The 23179-nt window shown below is 39.1% G+C and overlaps 5 protein-coding genes across 5 annotated transcripts; 2 read left to right on the forward strand and 3 right to left on the reverse strand.

Annotated features, from left to right (window-relative positions):
- Positions 1–6209: 6209 nt before the first annotated feature.
- On the reverse strand, positions 6210–7829 carry LOC108621929 (dopamine N-acetyltransferase). The gene is made up of 3 exons (XM_018019538.1): positions 7701–7829; positions 6951–7453; positions 6210–6444 (listed from the first exon to the last, which is right to left on the reverse strand). Exons 1-3 carry the CDS (start codon positions 7827–7829, stop codon positions 6210–6212), a joined length of 867 nt encoding a protein of 288 aa, XP_017875027.1.
- Positions 7830–10366: 2537 nt separating this feature from the next.
- On the reverse strand, positions 10367–11896 carry LOC108621930 (uncharacterized). The gene has a single exon (XM_026811107.1). The coding sequence runs from the start codon at positions 11678–11680 to the stop codon at positions 10691–10693; it is 990 nt and encodes a 329-aa protein (XP_026666908.1). The 5' UTR covers positions 11681–11896; the 3' UTR covers positions 10367–10690.
- A 1101-nt stretch (positions 11897–12997) lies between these two features.
- Positions 12998–14958, forward strand: LOC108621940 (uncharacterized protein At5g39570). The gene is made up of 2 exons (XM_018019552.2): positions 12998–13843; positions 14310–14958. The coding sequence occupies exons 1-2, from the start codon at positions 13123–13125 to the stop codon at positions 14789–14791; spliced, it is 1203 nt and encodes a 400-aa protein (XP_017875041.1). The 5' UTR covers positions 12998–13122; the 3' UTR covers positions 14792–14958.
- A 480-nt stretch (positions 14959–15438) lies between these two features.
- Positions 15439–16182, reverse strand: LOC108621941 (histidine-rich glycoprotein). The gene has a single exon (XM_018019553.1). The coding sequence runs from the start codon at positions 16180–16182 to the stop codon at positions 15439–15441; it is 744 nt and encodes a 247-aa protein (XP_017875042.1).
- A 1263-nt stretch (positions 16183–17445) lies between these two features.
- LOC108621931 (histidine-rich glycoprotein-like) lies at positions 17446–21166 on the forward strand. The gene is made up of 2 exons (XM_018019541.1): positions 17446–18220; positions 20352–21166. Exons 1-2 carry the CDS (start codon positions 17446–17448, stop codon positions 21164–21166), a joined length of 1590 nt encoding a protein of 529 aa, XP_017875030.1.
- Positions 21167–23179: the final 2013 nt, after the last annotated feature.

Raw genomic sequence — 23179 nt, forward strand, 5'->3', positions numbered from 1 at the left:
TATATATACTTATTGCCAAGAATAAAGAAACACAAAAAATATTATTACTCTTTGAACCAAAAAAGATTTTAAGCCTCTACAGGTTGCGCAGTCTTATGCTGTTATTATAGTCGGAGAACTCGGAGCCAAAAAAGTCTCTGAAATGACAAAAGCAATTTCTTTGACAGTCAATTACAGTACTGGTGTATATGAATATGCTCTGGTAGGTCAAGCAGCCATTAGGACAGGTGCCCTAGGTGCGCCCTCAAACATGTCGCGATTACCGAGTGCACGAAATGAATTTACAAAGGCTGAAAGTTTTTGTGCAGGTTACACGTTGCATACGAAAAAGAATTATCGTAGTTGGTCAGTTGTGCGTTAGGACGGGAGTGGTCGGTCAGGCCCGGAGCGTGTATGAAAAAATAATAATGTGCAACTCATTTACAAAATCTAAAAAAATTCTTATAGGTACCTTATACAATATTCATATTCATGTACACCAGTACTGTAATTGACTGTCAAAGAAATAGCTTTTATCATTTCAGAGTCTTTTTTGGCTCCGAGCTCTTGGACTATTAGGCGAATAACGAGGAAGAAAAAAAATGGCCTTCTGGCTCTGGCTCACATACAAACATATATATGTATATCTATAATATGTGTGCGCATCAAATTTGAGACTACTTCCCTGATTATATGAATTAATGATTATATTAATTAATGATTATATGAATGAATGATGGTTATATACAAAAATTCGCGAAACATTGAGAGATATGAAACTCATATAAAAATCATGCATCATTTGGCAGAGGAATTCATTGCTGGTGGACAGCAAATGATAAAAATAGACACAACATATTTTCGATTTAACGGTGTATCAAGAGACGCAGTGGATTTCGTTTAACCTAACATGTAATGTAATAAACTGCTTGTACGATAAAAGCTTGATGATGTTCTGTATAGAAGTGTGCAGTTAGCATTTTTCTCGTGAAACACGGCAAGCGCGAAACCTTGTTCCAATGAATGTGCGATAATTCACCAAGGAATTATTAATAACAACCGTGGAACAGGCGCGCTACTTCTTAGAATGTGTAAATAGTTAAAACTCCGGATAAGAGACGGAGACACGTTTCGCTCTCGAATGCATCCCAGGAAAAACGGAAAAGAGGTAGAAAGATGTCTGTTTGGGGGAGAAGGGATCAGGGGTGGAGGTGGAGAGGTATGAACTGTGAAACAGCGGAATCGAATTCTTTCAACGGTCAGCGTTATCTGCAACACCTGACGGTATGAGGGGTGGTTTTATATCTTAACGAGAACAGAACTGCAGGACGTGTCGATAATGTGAAACCGTTGCGGTTTAGCGAAATTGTTTAGACTAATCAAAAATAAGACTAAAACGATTTGGTTGTCCTGAATAAAAAGTGAAACTTTACAAACCTGTTCAAGCCTTTATTCTGGTTGTAAATATACGAACTGTTTGCTTTACACCATATTTATTATAGAAATTTATAACATAGGAAGAAGGTGTTAAATATAGAGTTTCGTATTTGTAGAGAAATATTTCCAGCTATACTAACATTCGCCAAACGAGAGAAAACATTTTACAGTTTTATGAAACTGGAGATGGAATTTCGGTGTTGATACTTCAAATTACAAAATAAAACGCAAATAGCAAAAATATCTCGAGTGTTTGTTGATTATTTCGCGCGTATTTCTCTTCTAATGTTAATTCACGCATAATGGTGGTAGCTGAATCAGTTGCCAAAAGATGTTGTCTCACCTAGGCGGTCACGAAGGGGTCGGCCATCAAACTATTGCAATTCGAATAATTTCCCGATATCAGTGGAATTACGGATCGCTCGTGTTTCTGTGAAATACGGAATGATCCGCTACATCTATAGTTAGAATTATGCAGATTAAGTCGGTTCGCTTGACGCGTCCAGAGAGCGGAATCTCTTCGATAGACGGACATGTTCTTCAATTCTCAAGAATGATTACTCTCGCTGCTTAGGATTTATCCTGTATTCGGATAGATTTTGTTGTCAGGTATACAGGATGAATCCATTTAGTAGATCCATTTAGTAGAGGCTTCAGATTAATATTGGAAATACGTAGGAGAAATATTTTACTCAGATCTTTACCTAACGTATTTTTTTTACAATTTCATAGTTGTAGGTAATTTCAAACTCATAATTGTAGGTAAATAAAATAAAGTAGTATATGATCAATTTGTTGGTTTCAATAAATAAAACCATCAGTTTTATTCTCTTCTGAATTGTACAAGATTAAGATTTATTGTGTAATAAGTAAAACAACGTATATTTATGTAAAATTGTCTAGTGTAATGTAACAGTAGCATGGTCCGCCGCAGATTCCCTCAAGCCACTATATGGAAGTATAGAATATATTTTTTCCCCAGGACTTGTTTAACGTCTCTAACAATTTCAATGAAATATTACTATGTGTTGTAAATTTTGATACTAAAGGACGATAACCGATTCAGCAGTCGGCCGGCCCGTCCAAATAATGTGGAGGCTAGGAAAGTGAACAAAGAAAACACCCTTTTATTCACCTTAACTTCACTGTTTTAATTTAACTCTTCTAATAAAAAAAATACAATAAAATAAACGCTTTGAATTAACTGATGAACGAACGGCGTAGAAGCATGGTCAGAACACAAGAAGATTGTGGTTCTCGCCTCAAACTGAAGAGCCAATGGAGAGTCGACCTCGTGCGACGTCAGAGATCGCGCGGCAAATTCAGATGAATGATGAAATAATCAAATCCAACACTATGAGCTATGGGAATGGTTTCAAATTCAATTCAAACGCTACGCTATAATACTTATTTTGGGTCGATGTAAAGCATAGACTTGAAAATCCACTGATCGGCGCCACCGATTGCGTAACACCTCGATTAAGAAGAGAATGTTCATAATCTATTTTTACGTTGTAATTCGTGCAAAATGATTTATATTTCTTATGGTTAACGACAAAATAGTTTTTTAGTACATTTCTTATAATTTTACCTGTAGAATCTTTTCGGGCGATCACGCTTTGAAAAAAGTAATGTTGCTTTTATAAGTAAAGTATACATCGTTATAGGAACGCTTTTCTCTTTTCCACCACGCGCGGTGCTTCGAGTGTGTTCAACGATCAGAAGTAGTGCTACATTTTAATTATTAATCTATCTAATAAAATCGAAGATAACGTTTTACTAGCATCTTGCAGGAAATGTAATGCAATAATGACAGAATGTAATTGAATATACAATAATGTGTGATAGAAATTTGATAAAACTATTTTATACATATGTATATTTTTGTACATTATGTTTATCACGTGTACTATTTTACATGAAAATTTTCTATAAATGCAAGAAAATGTTCAGTTTCGTAAGATGAAAATGAGATAGATTTCAGTTCTGATAGATTTATATGAAAAGTTAGTTTGCAGAAATTATATATACAAAGATGGATTTGTAAGGAAATGGAATGTGCAGAAATTATTTATGCTGCGCATAATGTATAAAACTATTCAGAATATTAAAGCTGGATACACATTTCAATTTTTAATGATCAAAGAAATATTTATTTACATCGCATTTTTTAAACTAACATAAATATTTTACTTTATATGAAAGTCTGAGATTTAAATATCAGGATTATAGCCTTCTCGGCAACGACAAGAGCAAACGAAGAAGTTAGTGATCATCAACAGGTACGGGATATACTCACGTACCGTACGAGATGGCGGCGCTCTTGAGATGACGTAAAATTTAATTACTGTGTTTCCGCGTCTGGAATGGTTAGAACAATGACCGGCATAAAGAGAACCGTGCACAATGCCTGTGGGCCCGTCGCTGTGAACACTTTAGTAAAGAGGGGACTCTGCGCGGTGGAGATTGACGGCGAAAATCCTGTTTCACGTAGAACCATCGCCGATGCGGAAGAATGACAAAAGTTCTTTGCCGCTCTGGCTCGATATTACCCTCGCGGGTGGTGCAGGTCGGAGGGTGGGAATTCAAAGCGACGACAAATCGTCGCACGTCGTCGACAGGGAGTTTTCACCAGCGCTGCCACAGAAACGTGGTTTTTCTAGTGGAAACCCGGTGTCGAATTCTATCGATTTGATTCAGTCTTGAAGAGTACTCGAGAGCGTCGCGTCGCCTTTTCACTCGGCCAGAAAAATCCCGTTTTTCACTGAGATTCGCTTTAATCTCCTTTCTTGTTTCGACTGACAATCAACTACGATGAAATTCGAACGCGAAGCGCGGAATGCCGATTCGAATCAGAAAGATGAAATGGGGTGTCGTCCCATCTCTTAAGCACCGGTGATTTTTCTCATGATATTGATTGAACTTGAGAATCCTAAAATATCTCGTCGTTGCTCGAATTGATTGGATCAGACAAATACGAATTACAATTTAATTATTATTCAAATACCTGGAGAGAATTCTCTAAATGCTAACTACTACTCCGAAGATTTTCTGTCTTGAGGAGGTATGATCCACAGGCTCGTGTTTCGCTCACCGGGACGCGACGGAGGGCGGTTCATTCTCAGTCGATACACGCGTACTTCGGCACGTAATGCTCATGCATTAAATGCGTTTCCAGTGTACGTCGAATCAAAATCAAATCGAGTTTGGTACGTGGTCGGATGGCTGCGAAGCCGTCGCTGTCGGAGGATTCCTCTCCGACCGAGACGGCGACGACGGTCGCCTAACTCACCCCGAAGTTTCTCAACTGTAATTCCGACTCGATAGTTGCCACGGTATTACGCGGGAAACTGCGCGCAACGCCCTAACTCCATTAATCATTACGGCTTTGAGATCGACGCCGGATCGTTTTTGAGAGTAGAGGAGAACGACGGCCACGAACCCCGAATCCTAATCCATCTTGGATGCTATACTTACAACCGACGTCGATCTTACTTCTGCCTAGAAATAGGATCCACGGCCGTTCCTGAATTACGACCGTCGCCGGGTTTCTAGATATCCCATTCCCTATCTTCTGTCCGGTTTCCGGTCCGAGCACCGATCGCGTTCTAATGTGGCCAATGGTATTTAAAGTTCTATCAGGGATCGAATCTTGATGGATACCATTGGATTTTATCAATTGTGTTGACTTTAGGGGGATGATGGAACACTACGGAAATTACCGTTTCTCAGGAGACGTTCCATATACGATTGTCTTTTTTGATACACTTAAAATTTATCGAAATCATTCAGCAGTATAGAAAGTAGAGCAACAATAAATTATATACTCAAATATGTGTATGTTCAGAAAAATGAATCTTACACATTAGCGAATAACATTTGTAGGATTTATGAACTTATAAATTCGAGTCTGTCAGCCAATCGGTGTTTATTTCAGAAAGAAATCAGTAGATGAAGTAGTCTAGTGAAGCACATTAATGAAAAGATGAAAACAAACATTACCAGAATGAGTTCCATAATGAACAACACTTAACACACGAAGACAGCGGTTAATATACTGAACTCTGTCAATCCAATAATGACTTCGTGTAAAGTATTGTCATTGTTCCAATGACGATCTCATAAAATGACCGCGAATGCGTTGTTAAATCGATGGAATCGGCTCGGCTGTTTGCAGACCCCGCGCCGCGTTCCCGAATTCCGGCAATAACGGGATCGGTAATGGACGATTCGGGGCGTCCGTCTGAAATTGTTTTACAAATGAGTCAACCCGGCCGGCAATAGATCAAATCGAGCGGCAATTTGCCGGCCACTTTCCGAACCTGTCGACAGTAAAAATACACACGACGCCGGACAATTTATGTGCCGCGGATTGGTTTCATTCTGGAACCTCGTTTGCGTCGATCAATCGGCGACAATTATTTTTAACCGTGACATAATCGACGCCCAATTCCGTTCTCAAGTTCAAATTAGAACAAACATTTTTAGTTGAACCGAGCCACAAAATAGAATTACATACATGTAAACTAATTCTCGATTTAAGATTGACCATTCTGCGTTAAAAAAGAGAACTAACAATTATTCCTGGACTACGGATTTTTAGGCAAAATAAGACATTTTAGAAAATGAAATAGGAACTTCCTTCGTCCTTTAAAATTGAAAATATACATTTAGTCTCTGAATAATCCTTATTTCCTTTAATACTGAATGGATAAAATTCGCAATTTAATGATTACTATCTTTAAGTAAAAAAATGTGCAGTTACTGTATTATCGTGTAGCCTTAAATAGAATTTATTTTATGTCTTTCTTCGGTTTAACGTCTGTTGGGGGGGCGGTGACAGTTGTACACTTTTTATAAGGCGGGCAGTAAGTTTTACAATACTGCAAGTGATCGACGAACACACGGCATACTGTGTGCGGCTCCTTTACACATTTGAACAACACCTCGCCGTTCTTCACGTACTGACTAAATGGTATGTCGAAAAGCATCGGCCATCCGAAACCTCGCGCAATGTTAGCAGTGTACCTTTAACCATATACATTATAATCATATGACAAATAATGTAGTAATAATCATATTAATACATTATAGAGTAATAATCCTACAGTCAGAATTCTACAGTAAGTCTTTTACAGTTACAGTAAGTTTTAATAAAATTCTTTACACAAAGAAAAATAATTTTCAATTAATAATTTCATTGAAAAATGAACATTTCTTCAGTTCGTTAACGATTTATATTCTATGTGTCCCGATGCAAAATGAAATATTGAATTTAATATTCCAAATGGTGTTACACAGTTCACTGATAAGAATATCTGATTAAATTGCCTGAAATGATGCATGAAAATAATACAAGACTTCTTTTTAACATACTTATACATTGAAATATCTAATACCATATTTAATTCATTTAAAGATGTGTATCATATGTTTCATTCAGCTATATGTTTTATGATATGTCTTAAAACACGAATGGTATATACACATATATTAGAAACTGCACATATGAATATTATTGAAAGGGAACCTACGAGCTCATGCAGTCTATGCGGAACAACCTGTAACCGCAGTCACGAGCCAACACCCAACTCTCCTGGACCAATCTTGTGGCGATGCCTAACTGTTGATAGTCCTTACTGACGCACAAGGTAGCCTGTTCGAAGATTCTCGCGATGCAATAACGTTCCCAGATCCGAGGCGCGTCTGCTATGAACGCCCAAAACTCGACGACATCGCGCATAGGGCCACACTCGCAACATTTCGCGATCTCGTACAGTCTCTTTCCCTCGTTCATGCCCGTGACGTAATTCAAAGCCGCGCCAATTATGCAGTTCTCTCGATCCTCGGCGATAATGCTCAATCCGGCTTTTACTTGCTCGTAGAGCAACGCCCGCATCACAGGTGGTGCCTCTGTGTTTCCTAAACCTATGTTGACGATTGTCGGTTCCATCTTGTAATATTCCTCGCACATGAAGTCTACTACCGTGTCGTAATCGAGAGGTAGTGCCAACCGTGTCTGATAAGCTGGTTTGTTCTACAAAAATATGAATCATAAAATGAAATTGACGAAAGGTTCAAAATTTTATTCAATCTCTCCATTGTCATAATTTATAATTCAAAATTACTATAGTGTTAATTCAAAATTGCTGCTTTGTTTACAGTACTAACTTTAGTTTAGGTTTCATTAATGTCACATCGTCAATGGCGTAATCGCTATTTCATATACGTTGTGTATGCATTGCACAGCAAGATGGTTACAAATCAGTAAGTATTGTACTCACGACGCATTTAGCTAAATTAATTGCCGTGAAGTGGAAATCAGCTGCTATCGCGAACCTACTGCTATTCGAAACACGCTTGAGACAGTTCAGGACGAATCTTCCATAAGACTTCAGTAACAAGGCAGCCATTTAATTTCGTTCGATTCTTCTTTCCGACAAAACAATGTTTTTTTTGAATGGCCATGTTACATCTAAAAAATCTACGTCTAACTTACTTGGAACTGATACAAAATGCACGTTACATGGAGAAGTTGCCCCGTGTTAATCCTCTTGCTGTTCGATTCACCTAATTTTTGCAAACTTCAGACTTCCACGTATTTAAATTTTTCACAAATGTATCTACAGAAATGAGCAGTTTAATGATATCGATTGAATTTTTATACGGTGTTTGCCATAATCAATTTAGACACGAATTATTTTTGAAGAATTAATCCTCTCCTACATCTTTGGTCTTTCATAACTATAGCTTGGCAATTTTTGTGAAAAGCAACATTTTTGTGATGTCAATTTAACACACACACACACAAATACAATTTAAAACAAGATTTCATTTACTCTTCAAATTGCATTTTTTTGTATTTTCTATACAATCTCTATAAATTCATAGAACCCTCAGCTCGTTCATAACTTTCACTTTCATGGTCATAAAACATGGATTATAAAATACGGAATTTATAGGAGAGGTTTAAAGCATTATTCCAAGGTAATTTGTACTTGATACGATTATGGAGAATTTGGCAACGTATTTTTGAAACTCACGTTCGTGTTTAATTAATTAACTACGACTGGATATATCATGGCGCGAGGTTGAATTAACTTTATTAATCAGTACTTAAACTGCAACGGTACTTTTGTAGTTGTTATACACGATTTCGCTTCGGGTACGGCGGTCATATATGTATATATGTATACGTGTACGTATACAAAGGCTTGTCGGCACAGCGGCGCGGCGGCGCGACGCGCTTAAATGCGTGAAAAGGCTGAAGACCCTCGGGGCTGCGCTAGATTTTGAAAGAGCTGGTAGAACGATAACTCAAACACGGGTCTATTCATTCATGGGTCGTTGTACCAAATGATATGGCAGCCAGCAGACCAGCTGATTTATGTATTACTCGCACCGCCTCCGATATACGGGCACCCATACACACACACAAACACGCACAGACAGCTGCATACATAGTGGAGAGTTCACCTTTGCCGCCACTTTGTCTCGACGGGCGTGCAACATATCCGAGTGAAATCGTGGATGTACATACAAACAAGCTTCACAGTGATTCTGCTGGTTCCGACTCACATAAAGTGCAGCAGACAATAGGACAATTTATGTTAATAAATTGGAAGCTCATGTTCCCTGGTAATCTTTCATAAGTAATTGAGGAATAATTGGAAACTTAAATTCAATTATGTAATTTGAAACTGCTTTGAAAAGTTAAAGGGTTCAAAGTGAAATGTCTATTAACAATCTACTGAGGAAAGAAACGTAGTTGCTTGAATGGAATTGTAACTTCTCTTTTTATTTCAGAGAAATGTTGTAGTTTGCATCGAGTATGTAGAATAAAAGATAACAGAAATAGAATACGAAATATGATAATAGAACAAGAAAAATTGATACAGAAGATGCATATGTACATACATGTAGAAGAAAGCAGATGAAAAATACTCAATAAAAGGTATAAAAAGTAGAAAGATAATCAATACATGACAGAAATTTAATACAACAATAAGACGTATACGTAGGTTACACAGAAAAGAATAGAGCAAGGGTACTATCATTAATTATTGCTGCAGAACTGTTGCAGAATAAAGGAAAGAATGCGTGATACACGGAACACGGGAAGATACTGCGTCAATTAGCGTCTTTTATTTTGATCTGATTTGATGCCTATCTGAAGATTGCAATTTATCGTCGCAACAATGCCGGGCATTATTAATATCCATTAATCACCCTGGCTCGCTGGCGCGCGAAACGAGGCGATACTGTGTGGGCCACCGAATCATCGCGTCGGCCGCCATCGTATAAATAAAACCGGTCAGAGAAAAAAAAGGAACGGAACAATACGTTGCTGATGAACTACGGCCAAATACTGGGAGTAGATTTTCGATCTCTCTCTGAAAATGAAATCGATAACTCGAAATGAGAAAGCGGCTATCAGAAAATTGATTGTTTGTTTGTATCAATATGTGCACCGCTTAATGAAAAAAGGAACTCGTATCAGTTTTTGACGATGTATCTTCCATTTTGAAATGAAGGAACATTCAAAGGTGAATTTCGAACACTTTTTAATGATCAATCTCTTTCCATTTGTATATAAATAAACGTTAGGACAGAATATCTTATCTATCTAATAAATAATCTTTGGGACGGAAACTATAATTATATTATAAATAAAAATTCTGGCATCCACGTTTGATACAATTTAGTATCGTTCAAATAATCTAAATATAGATTCGTAGCATTCCAGGCTTAATTGACGCAATCCTTGATATTGAATTGTAATTCTGGTATTGAGTTAGGTGTCACTGTTGTGACAGTGAAAAATGGACAATAAATGCCCGTCGACGTCGAAACGTATTTTTACGAATTGAACGTATTTCTCCAGTGAAACGTAGAATATGAGTCATGTGGAGATAAGTCCTGTACATATTTTTATTGGAAAATACTAGTGTGGCACTTTTTACAAAGTGCCCATACAGTTCATATCAGAAATTAAACAAGAAAAAGATTTCAAATAATCCTTATAATTATTCAAACATTCTGCACTTTCATTGAACGCTTAACTAGTACACACACACGATATTAATGAAGTATCGAACTAACAATCTTACTCCACTAGAATATCATCGTATTACAAACATTGATGCATCTCCGTGTACAGAATATTATTTTATCTTACAGAACAATATTTTATGGTTATAAAAATGTCTCAATGTTTTTAAATAAATATGTTCTACAATCCTACTTTTCTGTACACATATGACTTTCATAAAAACTAAGGCGCTTTCGTGTGACCGAAGCCAAATCTTTTACCCTCGTTTCTGGCTGCTTGATTCCCGAATACCTGGAAGTTTTTCAAGAATCCATCGTAACCGTGTCGCGCCTGGTGACCTCGGGATTCGCCGTCGACTCGGGAGTTCCCCGTTATACCGTGCTTATGAAGCTGCGCCGCGTCGTGACCGGAATTCTGAACGCCACCCTTCTTATACGTCCCTTCAATCATAACGTGTTTCTCCTTGTACCGTCCGTGTTTCTTCGTATGGCCACCGTGATCATCGTTATCGTAAAAGTCATGACTCTTGTTGGATTCGTCTTTATGATACACGTTGCGATAACCGTTCTTCTTGTGGCTCGACTGATCTTTAATTTTCTTCTCGTAATTAGCTCCACTGTTACCTCCAGTCTGTTCTGCCCTTTGTCCTGACTTATTTGAACCATCATCGTGAGATTTCTTCTTTCCTCCTGCCTCGGTGTATTTAGTCTTCTTCTTCTCTTTCAAATAATTACCTTTCTGCCCTTTTTCGAACGAACGGGTCTTTTGATGTAACGTTTGATCCTTTCCCTGTTCCAATACTTGCGCTCGGGAAACTTGTTGAGCATCACCAGCTTGGTTAAGTATTTTTAATTGCTGAACCACAGGAACGACCTTGTAGACTCTCGACTCAGCGAGCCTCAGTTCCATATGATCGACTCCGGGCGGTTTCACGCCTGTATAGTGAGCCGGCAACATTTCAGCTTCCGGTTCCAAGGGTAGTTTGAACGTTTCAGAATTCTTGTTCATTCGAGGCGCCTTTATGGGGATTAATTTTCTATGAAAACCGCGTGAGGGTTCGTCATACTCTGGTTCTTTATAAGCTTGATACTCGCTTTTTTTTGGCTCGTGAATCCTCCAGTTACCAAAGTATAAATTATCCTGCGTGATCGACAAGTGTACACATGCGCAAAGGATACAAATTGCGTACCATCCTCCCCTGAGGACTTTCATTTTATTTATTATTAAGTTTGGTTTAGTATGACACTTTGACGCAATATATATCAGCTTATTAATTGTCAAGTATATTTTATACTTTAGTGTTATATTTTATTGAAGTCTGTATTGGTACGGTTTCTGAATCTGATTTCTCTGCCGAGTCAACGGTAATATAACCATTTAGGCACTGTTTCATGCACGCTGGCTCGTGTTACGTTCTACTCTAATCGCAGTGCAATCGGCCTGGCTCTTTTATATGTCACGCGACCCGCTCGAGCGATTTGAAGCGAATCGCCTCTCGCCCAAGACTACCGCGGAATGAGCATATCTGGTAGGTCCGGCCCTCTCGAAGTTTCGACGTTTTCGTGGCGAAATCTTCACGCGAAGTAAACGTTTTCTTTTGTTGTGGAACTTCCAAGGTTTGTGGTCAGTCTTGCATTCCACGCATTCGAGTGAAACTGAGTCAACCTTGGGAGAATATTAGATGTGTCCTCTGCGAAAGAATTGCAATTTTTTGCGAATAAGCTGTAATGCTTTTGTAATTTCCTTACGCGGATAATTTCGTGCAATGATAAATCAATAATTAATGTACGAATTTACATTTTTAAATTAATATACATTTGATGAATATATTCGTATACGTTTAAATTATTCAATCAATGTATTTGTACATCAATAAATTTTGGTCGAACAAATTGCATTTAGGGAATGACGACGTTACATAACGTCAGCCTTTCTAAAATTTAGCAACCCGTTAGTTCCAATTAGATCTATCGTATTTTATGCACTAAAAGTCTCGGCTTGAGACTCGTTTTTAAAATTCCAAATACACTTCTTCATGTTTAACGAAAAATAAAGGTCGATCGAATCATTGGCCTTCCTTTCCTGTCGAATGAATTCATCTTAAAATAAAATTACGAGCTGATACAAACAACTGAATTTATATGTTTGTGATTAAACACAGTAAATGTAATAAACAGTATATATAAAGTTCATGATTGAAGTAAGATCAGATTTCAAGATATAAAGTGTATTGGGGGTTGAAAAGCGATTTTCAAATAGCGGAACTGGCAGTAACCGTGACCATAGGTATCCCAAAGGATCCTGATGCCGCAGCCATCGGTTCGTTGACGCATTACGCAAATTGCCGCGATTCTCCGGAATTCCCTTGGACGAGTTCAGCCGAACCAGTTGTACCAATAACGCGACGCACTTGAATTATCGGGCCCGGCCGCTGTGGAATACGGTTCCACTCTACAATCCCTTATTCAATCGACGAATCACGCTCTCGTGTGTATATATATAAAGCGAACCCGCCGATTCACGGACACACTAACTAACATTCCAGTTCACTGGCCACACCGGTGATCGGTTACGCGATTCTTACATCCACCTGTACTCCTATCCCGTTTCGTTCTGATTTTATCTGGCATATACGTGTTTACCGAGTATATAACATGTTACAACAACTGTTTCTGATGTGCGTGTTTCTTGTGTTCCCGAAGAGCGACGCGGCTCCGACCGTGGAGCATCGTATGACAGTGAGCAAGACGACTGCCATGGACTTGGACATGGACAGCTCCGCAACCGGATACGTATACAATCAGCAACAGGGGCTTCCGGTTTACTACGTGCACTACACCAATCACGGAAGTGGACGATACTACCATCCGGACGCGGTGCAGTACGTTTTCGAGGCTGCTGCACCTGTTGCGCACTCCGTTCCTGGAGCCTCACTCCTCCTGCCCTACGCGTACGACGCACTACCCTCAGCTCACCAAGGAGCCGCCGATTACGATAACGAGGTGAAACAGCAGCTGGTCGATTCTGAACCAAGAGCGCCGTACTACGTGGGCGAAAAGATGGCGGACGAACATAAAGGGAAGTATGGGACGTATGAAGCTCACGGTGACGTGGAAGGTGAAGATAGTCATGATGAAAATATTCATGGCGAATTCGATGGTTCGGTGAAGGACTCTGGGTATGATGATAGTTATGGACACGGGGGAATTGGTGACTCTTGGGACGACGGTGGCTCATCGTTTGAAAATGGAGCCGGGGAAGACTATGAAAGTAAGGGGTACTCAGAGCATGGAGAGAAGGGTGATAAGGGATATGATACGAAGGAGGGATTTAGCAATAGTGATCATGGTAGTGATGATAGCGGCCATGACGGAGGTAAGTACATAATTAAATGAACAAGACCATTAATAATTATAATCGTGTTAAATAATTGATTGTTCTTAGATTCTTTTGACAAATTTGTTATTCGAATTTTGTAATATTTACTCTACTCTGTTGAATGACTATTGTAAGAAATTATAATTCATGACTATAATGATTTTTAATATGATTAATAAACATTAAATTATTTCATTCGACAACTTCTATAGAAATTAGGTGCAGAAAATAAATTTTTAATTGTATTTTTTTATTTAATGTTAGGAAAGGCATTTCGATGCTAATTTTGAAAGAGATTATCGCAAATAAGATATTGTATGTTAGTTTCTTACCACAATGTACAAACTTTCTACCGAGACGAAAAAAGAGTTGCGTAATACACGTGATTCAACCATATTTGAACGGAGCTAGGAATGGAGTGTACACGGTAGTTTTATTCACACGTTTGTTCTCGAACGCCCAGGCTACTACAAAAACAGTGGTGGACAGAAGAAAGGACACGACGACGAGGCTGAAAAGCACGGCTCGTACGAGGAGTGGGAGGATGGCAACGGGGGCAGCAGTTACGGGCACTCGTCGTATCACAAGAAGGGGCACAAAACTAATGGTTTCCACAATGTCTATCACAAGGACGAGTACAAGAAGGAGACGGATATCTACGACGATGATCATAAGAAGGGTCATTTCGAGGAGTACGACGAATTCGACAAAGGTTACGGCACCGAGGAGAGCGGTTCCAAAAAGGGTGGACATCATTCTTCCGAGCACGATTATCAGGATCGCGGAAAGAAAGGACATTACGACAGGGGGAATCATGATAACCGGGATCAAGGTCATCGGGCTGAACAAGGCGAGAAATCGTATTACGACAACTACGAGAATTACGCCGAAGAAGGAGGTTCTGAAACTGATAAGACACATAAATATAGTGAAAAGGATCGTTAATTATTGTCTTCTATAGTATAAGAAATTGATTGAAAATAACGGATTTTGTAATATAATGAGTGTTCATTTCTCTATTACTTTTCCTCGCGACTTTTCCATAAACATCAATAGAATGGTTACACGAATATCAATTGTATTATAAAATAAAGATATTTTGATAACTACTACATTTACATGATCTTATTAGATAATTTCGTTAAATATATCTTACGACAACGCCGGTTCTTAATCGAATGAGGTAACACTGGAGAAAGTGTTATTGACCTATTCTAATTTTTTTTGGGCATTCGGTGCACCGTAGCATGTCCAGTATAAAAACGTGAAACCATTGAACAATTGCAGAGTTATTTTATACTGCAGCTGGAGACTTCAGAATTGACGTAAATCAAATCTGTATGTAATCAGTAAATTTTGAAAGAACTGATGAGTAGCGAACTTTCCTAAAAATATTTTTTATCTTCCTCATTTGTAGAAGAATTAATTAATTTTACAATTTTTATTTCATCTAAATAACATTACAACGGAATAAAGGTTCTTTAATTTCAGTCGAACTGAATTGTTTGAAAAAGTATTAGTTTATTTCAATGAGATACAAAGATCAATAAACAGTATGCTAAACAAACATAACAATTAGGAATAATCAATGTTTAATGTCCCTTTTTAAATCCCCACGATTTGTGATCATCGTGTCCGCCCTTCTTGCCATGGTGAGAGTGATGATGATGATGTTCATCGTGTCCACCATCGCTCTTATGTCCCTTATGATCGTGATGATGATGTCCCTTTTCGTGGTGTCCCTTCTTCCCATAGTGATCTTCATGCTCTCCATGATCATGGTGTCCTTTCTTGAAATGACCACCTTTCTTGTGTCCATGCTCGTGATGATGACCACCATGATCTTCATGATGACCAGAGTCGTGATGCTCGTCGAAGAACTCCTTGTCCTTCTTGAACTCGTCTAGCTTGTGAACCTCATGATGTCCCTTCGTGTTGTGGCCTTTGCTGTATTTTCCCTCTTCGTGGAACTTGTGTCCCTTTTCGCCTTTCTCACCCTTATGGTGTTCCGCGTAGTAGCCATCGTCATGGTGGTGGCTCTTCTTGTGTCCCTCATCTTCACCGTAGTGTCCACTGTGGTCATCCTTGTCGTGATGTCCCTTTTCGCCTTTCTCATGATGATGGGACGACTTGTAACCTTTATCACCCTTGTCTCCGTGGTGGCTGTGGTGATCCGAAAAGTGCTCACCGCCTCCGCCCTCCTCGTGATGATGATGATGATGAGACGCCGCAACGGCTAAGTCGTCGTCCGGTTTCCCGATCTCTCGAGCTACGATCGAGCTGTATTGATAGACGATGCACACGAGCAGCAGGCAAACTGCGAGCCGAGACTTCATGGCGGCGAGGTAAGATCGGTTTCGAGTCCTGATCCAGTGTCGAAGTGTTCGACTCCGACGCCGTGTTCGGTATGATTAAACCGGTCACCAGGCTCGGATTATATATCGAACGGGGAATAGTCGATATTAAGGAACCGGCAACGGAACCACTGCGCCGCTTCCTCAACGCCGCCGCGCCGCGCCGTTGCGAAAGTAACGTCTCCTTAACCCGTTTAACTAGCAATTCGCCGATTACAACCGGCACCGTCGATCGAAACAGCTTATGCAACTTGATCGGAGTCTCTTACTCAAACCTGGTCTGTGAAACATCGGTCTCAATATGAACGACACTTTCCTCCTGTTTTTTAACATCTGCGGTTTTGGGCGTTGGTTATGTAATAGGAGGTCATTGTTCCACTGTTTTTAGGTGATTTGAATTTTTTTATATAACAATGCTCTTGCCATTGTTGCCTCTATATCGAAATTATAATAATAGTGCAACTATTGTTCTCACATAAATTAACTTAAGTATTTATATGGCGTTTTTTAGATTAAGAATAAGTATTACTTGAATTTATACAGTAACAATAGTTTTTTAATATTTTCCAAGTATGATACATAAATTGTTAAGTGCAAAACGTGTGTTTCACAATTGTTTTCATGTCACGACAAATATAATAACAATTCTTACGATAATGTCAAAACATAATAAATTTGTAATGTATTTTTAAATACGATCGTTATCAGGATCTTTGGATTAAATTTGACAAAAACGGGAGTCGTTAAGGTTGATTCGAGAACGAAAGCGGGAAACTATCGTTGCAGAAAGAACAGCCCGGTGAACGATGAAAATAATATCTTCGCTTTGCCAACTGTTTTGTAACAAACTGTTCTACGGCCAGCTGACAAATTGATTGGCTTTTTATCGATTGCCGCGTTAGCAATGCTTGATTTGTCACCATACTTTCCAAGATTCCTGCAAAGTTAATTTACTTCACAGTTAATTATCCCGCGGCTGGGAAAAAGCCGCGGTTAGTCGTCCAGGCAGAATGTGTCTTAATCGGGATCGATGATTAAGTCAAAGATCGGATTCTTGGTTTCTATCCTGTCCGAAGGAACGGAACATGCGAAATGGACCAGCGAGTTTTGCGAAATATGGAACCAAGTGGTACCAACTGTGCTTAGCGGTTACGTATGGAACAGCAGCATGACGGCTGGTATATAAGCTTTGCGTTAAAGCGTCGTGATCAGTCAATAGCACTGGTCGGTCCACCGAGTACCAACATGGCGAAGATTTTGTGGGTCTGCCTCGGCCTGGCCGCAGTATGCACATTGATCTCTCAATCTACGGCTAGGGAGTTGAGAAACAGAAGGGACCTCGAGGCGGCAGCCAGCCATCATGGTCACCACCATGAAGACGGCGGTGGCCATGATCATCACGGTCATCATCACGAGGAGCACGGAGAAAAGGGTGACAAGGGGTATAAGCATCATCACCACCACGACAAAGGTGATCACGGCCATTATGGTAAAGATCACGACGAAGGACATCATGAGGAACATGGTGGTCATAAGAAAGGTCACCATGACGAGCACGAAGAACACGGACATCATCACGAACACGAGGACGAGCACAAGGGCTCCAAATTTGGGCATAAGAAGGGTCACAAGAAGGGCGAGAAGACCCACGGTTATCATCATAAAGCCCATAAGGACGAGTACCATAAGGAGCACAAATTCTATGATGATTATCATAAGGGTGGACATCATGAGAAGCATGGACACCATCATGGACATCATGAGAGCAAGGACGGTCATCACAAAAAGGGCGGCCATCATCATTCCGGACACCACGAAGATCACCATGGAAAGAAGGGTCACTTCGATAAGGGACACTACGACGAGGACCACAAGGGCCACCACGGCAAGCATGGACACGACGAGCATCATTCGCATCACGAAGATTATGGCAAAAAGGGCGAGCATCATGGAGGGAAGAAGCATGGATACTCCAGTGGAGGTGGCGGCGGCGGCGGCGGCGGTGGTGGACATGGACACCATTGAAGGAAGCATCGAATATAATGAAATTTTTCTATTTTTGTTATCTTACTTGTTTTTCATCCAGTTGTTTAATTTTAAATATTGAAATATGTATATCATGGTTTTTCCCAACAATATTATAAAATTGTCCTTTAAAAATTATATTTGACTTTCATTTATTTTAATCTACCTCCTTGACCCCGCATGAAATATTATTAATTCTAAGCATGCATTTCATGAAGTATTTTGATCATAATAAAATTGAAATGAGGATGGAACTTCACCAACTTAAATGACCTAAAACACGCATTTTGTTAAACATAAGCATTTAATTGAAAAGATACGCAATTAATTGTTGCACTTTCATTCGTCATTAATTATAATAAATAATATAAAGTAATTAATAAAAACCTTTATTTTTCAAAAATGCTCTTCGTCATAACTTGAAGCGGTACTTTTTCCTTCTTATAACTAAGTCTTTACAAAAAAATATTTAACACCAATACCCTTTTGTTATCTTGGGTAGCTTTTGAATGATACAGGAGACTTTGGGCTTTTGTTACAACAGTGACAATCATTATATATATATATATATAGTTTGTAAGACAATCACAATCGAACTGTCACTAAGCTTCAGAGCAGAGTATGCAATATATAACTTTCAGTATTATTAATAAATAGATGATAGTATGATTGTATCTACTGAATTCCATTATGAAACGTAAATTGATCAATACGAGTTCCTTAAGCTATACATATGTATAGGGTGAGTCACTAAAATGTATTATATACGTTATTTATATTGTTTACGCATTCATTAAATTATTCACTTCAATAAATGAATTTATCTTTGTACTTCCATAAATAAATATGTGCTTTTGGTCAAGCTATGTAATAAAATCAATGATCAGTAGATAATTTTAAATTACCTTTTACTTCTTTATACTTAACACAGACGTAATATAGCCTAAATTCATTTAGTATTGATTAACTTGTGAAATATTTCCCGATTACAAAATTGGATTTTTGTTTTTGTTCTGTGCAAATTAAATGCTCTGTGTTTTTGTACAAGATATCTCGTTCTTATGAATTATGAAATATTCTTAATGATTTTGAAGTGACTTTTAAACGGAGTTGTAAATATGTTTTCTTATTTCTTATTTAACAGATCATTTCGCAGTTTAACCAATTTTTTACAAAAATTACTATTAAGGAATCTTCTTACTTTCAATACACACTCTCTCTCTCTATCTGCTGCTCCTTTAAATGTACATAATTAGACTATCGATTTTATGCATTTATATAAAAGTCTAACATGGGAGGAATATAACAAATTTATGTAATATGTGAGAGTGTGAATTACATATACGCAAAGGTACGCATTATTTTGTGAACGGTAAAACAAATGTTTCAGATTTCATTTCCTAAATTTGCATCATAAAAGTTTTGTTTTGTATATAAATCGGGAGTGTAGAAATAATAAACCAGAAGCAATCGATGAGTAAATTGCGAAGCGATAATCAGCATTTCGCAGTGGGGACCGTATAATTTTTCCCTAGGGACAGAGACAAGGCAGGAACGAAGCTGCGAAACATTCAAATTTACACGGCACGCGGATCCCCGTTAACATCCGTAACACGTAGCAAATGTATTCTCCGTCGCGACCCGGGCCAGAAATCAAACAGCATTCTCTCCTTTCCCCTTCACGGACGTTCCTCAAAACGTTTTGCACGTTTTTCCTATCGGCAACCGTCGGTGCATAGAGGCGCCCAAAGATATATAAAACTTAGATTTTCGGGCATCCTTGTCATATTGGCCGTAGCAGCCAGCCAGGCTGCCGTAACCTCGCTGGTTTCATCTACTTGAAACGAACGAATATCCGCGAGCCAATTCCTCGCTTCTGAACAAGCTTTATAAAATCTGACAGGTAAATAGAGGATTGAAATAAAGTTTCGTTTCCTAATTTCTTAAAGGAGAATTATCTTTATTGATCATTATTTATTTGATATTGTTCGTTCAAAAAAATGCAGTGCATAATCTAGAAATATACACGACACGTTGCACTAACACGTAGACGTTGAAATTTTAAGAAAACAGAATCACAAGCGGAGCGAATGAAAATACAAACACGAAGTAGTGAATCATCATAGTGCACTCTTCTAATCAACCGTACATACACATTTGCGCCTTCGACAAAAATAGGACTTCGGCCAACGAAAAATTAAAGGAAACCGATATGTTTGCCGTACGTGGAGCTCTGCCGGTATTGATACTGCTGGTGTGTGTTTCGGTGTCCGCGTCGAGCATTAATCACGAGGATCTGGCAACAGCGGCCAGCTCGAAATCTCACAAACACGAAGAGGGCGGCGGAAGCGAGCGCCACGCTGCTCACGAGGGAAAAGGCGGCGGACACACCGACAAAGGCGAGAAGCATCAACACGAGGAAATGAAATACGGCGGGGGTCATCATAAGTCGCACAAGGATCATGGACACGGTGGTGAGGAGGGCGGTGAGGAGAAGCATCATCACGATGGCGGAGGTTACGAAGAAGAACATCACAAAGGCGAAGGAGGCAAGAAGGGCGACAAGGGCCACGAGAAGGGACACTTTAAGAAAGGACACGACACCCACGGTCATCACGAAGTGAAGAAATTAGACGAATACGAAGAGCACAAGGAGTTTCATGACGACGACTATGATTCGGACTTCGATGAACACGGCGGTGGCGATCATCATGACCATAAGGGAGGTAAAGGTGGCTCTTACAAGGGAGATCATCACGATTATGGTGAACACGATGATCATTATGGAAAGAAAGGTCATTATGAGAAAGGAGGACACGGTGAGGATCACAAAGGGCACGATGATAAAGGGGACTATGATGGTCATCATCATCACGAACATCGTCATGGTGAAAAGGATTCGAAAGAAGGTGGCAGAAAGTGGCATAAGAAGAGTCGTTAACTTGTTATCTCTTGTTCCAACATAACAATCACTTTCTCAATTCAGTACTTATACAAGTTTATACATTTACTATCTTCTTTATTGTCTAAATGTTTTGATCACAATAAAACGAAATAAATGATATAAAGTGACTCATAACGCAGAAAGCATGTTCATCAATGATCTGAAATATTGAACTCCTTCGATTAATAATAACTTCCGCGCAAATTTCCCATAGCACTAAACAACATTAAACTAATAAGAGGTACTTTCAAAACGACTAAAAGCATGTCCAACAGCTTGCAGTAAAACACGGCGGAAGAGGAATAACGACGTGTACATGTGTTCACTGGCACTGCTTAAAATTTCAACGCGTCCTAATAAATTTTTACGTTTCGCATGACGAGAGAACGCCGGATATACGTACATACATACATAAGCATGGTTCGTCTCTGGACTCCTTTGAAATTCGTAATTTCATACATTTGTATACATACATATTCTCTCTTTCTTCATTTTCTGCGCAGCATCTCTTTATCTCGCGACACGCGTACCATGCACTCTCGTCCATAAACAGCAGCGCGACATCTTCGAATTTTGAATAAAATATTGATAATGATAACTCTTTTTCCAAAAAATCTGATAAAGTTCTGAGATTGACAAGTATGACATTCTAATCTACAATATGAGTTTGGTATCTAACACAACTTAACTCCAATAATGAGCTTTATTATCTGGCATTAGACCGTTCCTTCTACAAATTGTTCTATTAGTCGTGAATAGGAGTGCACGCGCGTTAACGCATACGCGGACGTCAACGACGAACGGTAGAGAACGTAAACTAGCAACGAGAGGCTCGAGAACAGTCGCTGCAAGTTCCTCTGCATGGCCTCGGATTTGATTAACGATTCCACCCTCCTGCAAACGAAATTACCGCGGCCATTTGTGGGTCTATCTAGACTGGATTCCGGTGCACCGGACACGGATTAACGAAGCTTTATACGCTTCTTTTTAGGGAACGGTGGTGGGAATGTTGCAGACCGGTCGGGCAAGAGAACCACGATCACGCTTGCCCATTCTCGGCCGGAGATTGCATACAAGCGAGCGGATCTACTTGAAACTCTCTGGCGTGTGACAATTCCGCCGCTGCGACCCAACCAACCCTCTGCTGCGCGCCATTGTTTCACTCCGTGATGCGCGTATATATACGTGTGGCTGGCTTAATTAATCTAATTGGAGTGGTCGCGCGACTCGCGGAAGAAAGGAGGAAACGACCGTGTGCCACTCCCGCAAGCATGCGCCTGTACGCTATGTAGCAATGTACAGGATGTTAATAAACGCCTAATCTAGACATCTTCAAAAAAGTAATTTTAGAAATAAAAAGGATATATGATCGACGAGAGATATTCTAGTATAAGGTTTGATTAAGATTCTCACGTATACTTCAATTTTTCATGTTTCTCATTTGTTTGTTGGCAGTAATTGTACAGATGTGTTTCTGTCACATGCATCCAACATCGTTACTTAGTACTTAACTATTTATCAACAACTGCACTAATGCACGAAAGTACAGTTACTTTTAATTTCCATTTCAAATCAACTTTTATTCGGACACCATATATGTATAATAATGTGTTGGCGTTTATATGTATATGTATAATGCAAGTTTATGATACCGGTTAAAAATACAGCATGGCGAGTAATTTAAAGAGTTGATTACATGATTTAAATCAAAGTATTTTATTGAATTTGAATTTAGTAATCTAACAATTGCAATATACTTATAAAATTTGTTTTATACATTGTGTTTGAACTTCTTATTAATTGAATTTGATTAATATACTGAGTAAGATCCACTTTAAGTACGAATTCTGTAATAAAATGTTGTATTCTGACGGTCGGCAAGTGTGAAGCAAGTCTAAAGTGGCGAGGAGCTCGGGTATTCTTTGATCGATCGCGCGATAATCCTGTCGCTCGGTTCAAATTAATGAGCACTATCGAGCATCGTCGTTCTTGTCGCGTCGCGCCGTGCCG

The sequence above is a fragment of the Ceratina calcarata genome, unplaced genomic scaffold, assembly GCF_001652005.2.
Source record: "Ceratina calcarata isolate Rehan_Ccalc_2016 unplaced genomic scaffold, ASM165200v1 scaffold189, whole genome shotgun sequence".
Lineage (NCBI taxonomy): Eukaryota > Metazoa > Arthropoda > Insecta > Hymenoptera > Apidae > Ceratina > Ceratina calcarata.

Bases quoted from the DNA above. Each gene is read 5' to 3' on its own strand.
- LOC108621941 (XM_018019553.1), bottom strand. From the start codon at position 16,182: ATGAAGTCTCGGCTCGCAGTTTGCCTGCTGCTCGTGTGCATCGTCTAT.
- LOC108621930 (XM_026811107.1), bottom strand. From the start codon at position 11,680: ATGAAAGTCCTCAGGGGAGGATGGTACGCAATTTGTATCCTTTGCGCA.
- LOC108621931 (XM_018019541.1), top strand. From the start codon at position 17,446: ATGGCGAAGATTTTGTGGGTCTGCCTCGGCCTGGCCGCAGTATGCACA. The intron at 18,221-20,351 runs ATTGAAGGAAGC...GAATCATCATAG, and splicing joins CGGTGGTGGACATGGACACC to TGCACTCTTCTAATCAACCG.
- LOC108621940 (XM_018019552.2), top strand. From the start codon at position 13,123: ATGTTACAACAACTGTTTCTGATGTGCGTGTTTCTTGTGTTCCCGAAG. The intron at 13,844-14,309 runs GTAAGTACATAA...TCGAACGCCCAG, and splicing joins TGATAGCGGCCATGACGGAG to GCTACTACAAAAACAGTGGT.
- LOC108621929 (XM_018019538.1), bottom strand. From the start codon at position 7,829: ATGGCTGCCTTGTTACTGAAGTCTTATGGAAGATTCGTCCTGAACTGT. The intron at 7,454-7,700 runs GTGAGTACAATA...ATATTTTTGTAG, and splicing joins TTAATTTAGCTAAATGCGTC to AACAAACCAGCTTATCAGAC. The intron at 6,445-6,950 runs GTAGGTTCCCTT...ATATGGTTAAAG, and splicing joins CGCATAGACTGCATGAGCTC to GTACACTGCTAACATTGCGC.